The following is a 3,526-nucleotide window of genomic DNA, read 5'->3' as shown; positions in this document are numbered from 1 at the left end:
CCCCCAAACACAGACGTTACATTGAACAGAGGAAACGGAAAAGACGAAACATACAAGACGGTTTTTCATTTCAAAACCCCAGGGCTGTGGAAGGAACAGAGAGTTCCTTTTTTATACCTAAACTTGTCCACTTCTGGCTTCATAGCCAGACCAAAAGAACCGGCCTTTCACCCCGTCATTCCCACTTTTAGTGCATCTTTTCCCCCAGCTGTTTGCAGCTGGCAGAGAGCACCCGCCCTGTTCGGGAAAAAGGGACCGAGAGTGACCGGAGGAGGAGAGAGATGGCACCCCAACCTTCCCAGCCGCAGGTGAGGAACAATATCCTGAAGTTCCTCAAGAGTTTTTTGGGACTTATCCGGATCCTGCAGATTGTGTTCGGAGCCGGACTGTGGGTCACCATCGCCGCCAACAAATACGAAGGATCCATCCACTTCGTCCTGTTCGTCGCAGTGCTCTTCTGGCTCCTCACCCTCGCTCTTTTCTTCCTCACCCTGCTGGACAAGCAGGACCTGGTCCCGCTGCTGGGAGGGGAGCGCTGGTTGTCCACCAACCTGGCGCACGACGTGGCCGCCGCTGTGCTCTACCTGCCGGCCGTAGGTGTCATGATCTACAAGACGGATCGCAACTCGTACTGCAACTTGGATCTGTACAAGCACCTCTGCCTGTACAAGGTCTACCTGACGGCCGCCGTGTTCGCCTGCCTGTGCTGCCTGGCTTACCTGGCGGCGGTTATTTATGGAGCGTGCAGGAAGTGTCGGGGAGAGCAGACGGTCATCTGATGAGACTGAAGGGGGGGGGGGTTCTTCCAGGGGGGTATCCACAGCAAGATGAGGAATAGTTCACTTCACTGTAATTTAACTCAACGGCTACTCTAATCACAGGTGTGTCTCTATTGTCTCTCCACTTCAAGCTTTCCACTTTGTTGGTGAAGCCAAACAAACATCCAAAAATCACTCAGTCCTGTTGCTGACATGAAAATACCCAAGCAGCTCCTGGCACAAAGGCCACCCAGCATTGGAGTCTGATTGGAAATGTGTTAGGGGGACCTGAGCATTGTACCTTTTTATTAAGGCACAGGTCACCATTCCTCCACCTCTTGCATTTTTATCCCAGTAATTTAATGTCATTTTCCCTCATAAAGAATCATTATAATTTCCCTGTAAGTGCATATTATAGTGGGGAAGTATATTCAGTGTTTACAATACAATGGCCTTAACATACACGTATAGATTTGTGTCAGTATACTGAGTAACTGTCCTTCTAAAACCTCTCATAGGATTTCTTTTTTTCACAAGGGATACTTACCTTTTTTTAAAGTATATATTTTTATGTGTTTACATATTTTTTATGACAGCAAAACTATACTGAAGCATGACGGACTAAAACACTTGTGGGTCTCCTTTCGACCAGCTCTGTTTTTATTTTGTCTGACTCGAACGTTGCAAACCGTTTTATCAGTGCCTTCTGTCAGAATGCTGTATACTCAACAAGGTTGTGACAGCAACAACCCAACATGATGGGTGTAATTGGTGCTATAATGTGTATGCTGAACAAAAATATTCCTTAAGTTTTCATTATAAAGCCAAAGAATAAAGATCAGTAAGTGTGAGCCTGTGATATGTTTCTTTGGTTATGATGATATTGCAATATCATATATATATATAAGTGTTTATACAACCTGCTTGTTTTGTTTGAGTACTTGGAGTTCAATTTGGAGAAAGAACCGGGCCGCTTGAACTGTGCTTTTGGAGGCTTTTTCTCAAACGAAACACAGATTTAGAGGGACTAGTCACGGAGGCCGTCTGGAACTTTCTGTTGGGAGATAAAAGCCTTGGCCAACAGGCAGGGATCATTTATATGCTGTGCCACTTGACCACATGAAAGACATACGTAGATCCCTAGATGTATCTGTTTCTCTCGCAGAAGATGGGAGAGTCACTGACAATGTGCTGTGCGTTAGAGAGAATGTGAGTGTGTTGCATGAGAGTTATCCTACTGTGTGCGTGTTTGTGCAATAATCTGGGAAGAGGCTTGTTCTTACCGGAACAGTCTGTTGGGGTTCTGGAGGTGGGCTGACGTTCAGCCAATCAAAATGAAGCCAAGCAGTTGAGATGATTCAACGTCTCGTTCATTCCTGTCGGCACACCGTTCTTGAAAACATGCTGCAGACAAGTTGATTAAACAGCACCCAAAGCCAAAGTCAGTATAGCAGTTTTGTAGTTCTCTGACAGATTTGTGTTTATGCATTGTACACTTGCTGTTGCTGGCATGGGGCATGTACGTATGTAGTGAAAAAAAGCTGCAGATTACTCACACATAAACACACGCTTTTCCTTTAGGGGCCTTACGCTTTCCCCTTGTACGCCTCAAGAATGAGGTGAGTTATTTTTGGAAAGGAGCATCAGAGATCAAATGTTGCTATGTCACAGCTCCAGATTCACAATCAAGATTCAAAACAAAGGCAACACAAATGCAGAGATTCGATTATAATAACAGCAGTTTTACAATACAATAATGAAAGAAAAAGAGGCGAGAAATATCTTTGTATTCCTTGCCGAGAATATCTGCTGTTATCTGATTCATATACATATCCTTGACTTATTTAGTGCTTAGATTTTAGAGGCAAAGTGACCATATAAAGACGGAGACAACTCAAACTGCAATCAGTGAAACGTTAAAATTCTTTGTGTCATAGTATTTCATTTGGGTATTTTATTCAGTCGGTACTTCCATGAACAACTGTAAAGTATGTCATCCCTGTGGCACCGGCCTTTCTACGCAATGGCAACAACAACAATACAGTGCGTGTGTTGAGTGCAAGGTGGCCACGAATACAGAAGTGGAAGGGTTAATGTTAACCAGCTGCAGGATATAAATCTAGCACTTCTAAAGGAGGAAAAGAGCCCCCCCCCCCCCCCCCACACACACACACACACCACCCACCCTCTCCCCCTCTGAGACTTCCACAGAAGAGTTGTCCTGTCCACGTGTCAGCGCCTGTGGAAACACACTGCTGTATACAACCAAATGGAGTCCGTACACAACAGCAGTGTGCTGCATGAACAAAGCACTGAATCCAGTGATTCAGTTTGTTTGATATTGAAAGTAACCATGGCGAATCATTGAAGTTTTGGATGACTCAAGTTTAGCGTATGCTGACAATTAAGGCCAGAAAAGGATTCTCCACATTTACCCTGAAAGTCTTTTTCAGCCTACCACATTAACAGGCTCTGTATTATTACGAAGCCCTCAGTTTATAGATGTCACATCTGTTCACATTTGTCATTTTCATGCATGGGCCCATTTCGCATCTAATCCTCAAACATCACATCCATCTCCAAATAAGAAACCTCTACAATCACAGGTAAAAAACTTGAATTTGGAATCCTCCTTTGTTACCTCCTGACATCAGAAGAGTGTGGGCACCACACGGCTGAGGTTGTTGTTTGTGTTTCCGGCTACACAGAGAGCAAAGACAGCCCAGACAACTTGGTATAAGGACATATAGAGCCATGGCGCTTCACTG

General features: G+C 44.6%; 2 protein-coding genes across 2 annotated transcripts in view; one reads left to right on the top strand and one right to left on the bottom strand.

The window, feature by feature from the left end:
• LOC116396724 (arginine vasopressin-induced protein 1) overlaps positions 1–2,534 on the bottom strand; it is a 7,312-nt gene extending 4,778 nt beyond the window's left edge. The window contains exon 1 of the mRNA XM_031871508.1: positions 2,042–2,534. The gene's annotated coding sequence lies outside the window, so the exon portion shown is untranslated. The remainder of the gene's footprint in view (positions 1–2,041) is intronic.
• Positions 43–1,976, top strand: marveld1 (MARVEL domain containing 1). Its single transcript, XM_031871530.1, has one exon. The coding sequence runs from the start codon at positions 282–284 to the stop codon at positions 777–779; it is 498 nt and encodes a 165-aa protein (XP_031727390.1). The 5' UTR covers positions 43–281; the 3' UTR covers positions 780–1,976.
• Positions 2,535–3,526: the final 992 nt, after the last annotated feature.

The sequence above is a fragment of the Anarrhichthys ocellatus genome, unplaced genomic scaffold, assembly GCF_004355925.1.
Source record: "Anarrhichthys ocellatus isolate YVR2014 unplaced genomic scaffold, GSC_Weel_1.0 scaffold3, whole genome shotgun sequence".
Lineage (NCBI taxonomy): Eukaryota > Metazoa > Chordata > Actinopteri > Perciformes > Anarhichadidae > Anarrhichthys > Anarrhichthys ocellatus.
The sequence above is the reverse complement of the archived record's forward strand: the minus strand, read 5'-3'. Positions and strand labels throughout refer to the sequence as shown.

Bases quoted from the DNA above. Each gene is read 5' to 3' on its own strand.
- marveld1 (XM_031871530.1), top strand. From the start codon at position 282: ATGGCACCCCAACCTTCCCAGCCGCAGGTGAGGAACAATATCCTGAAG.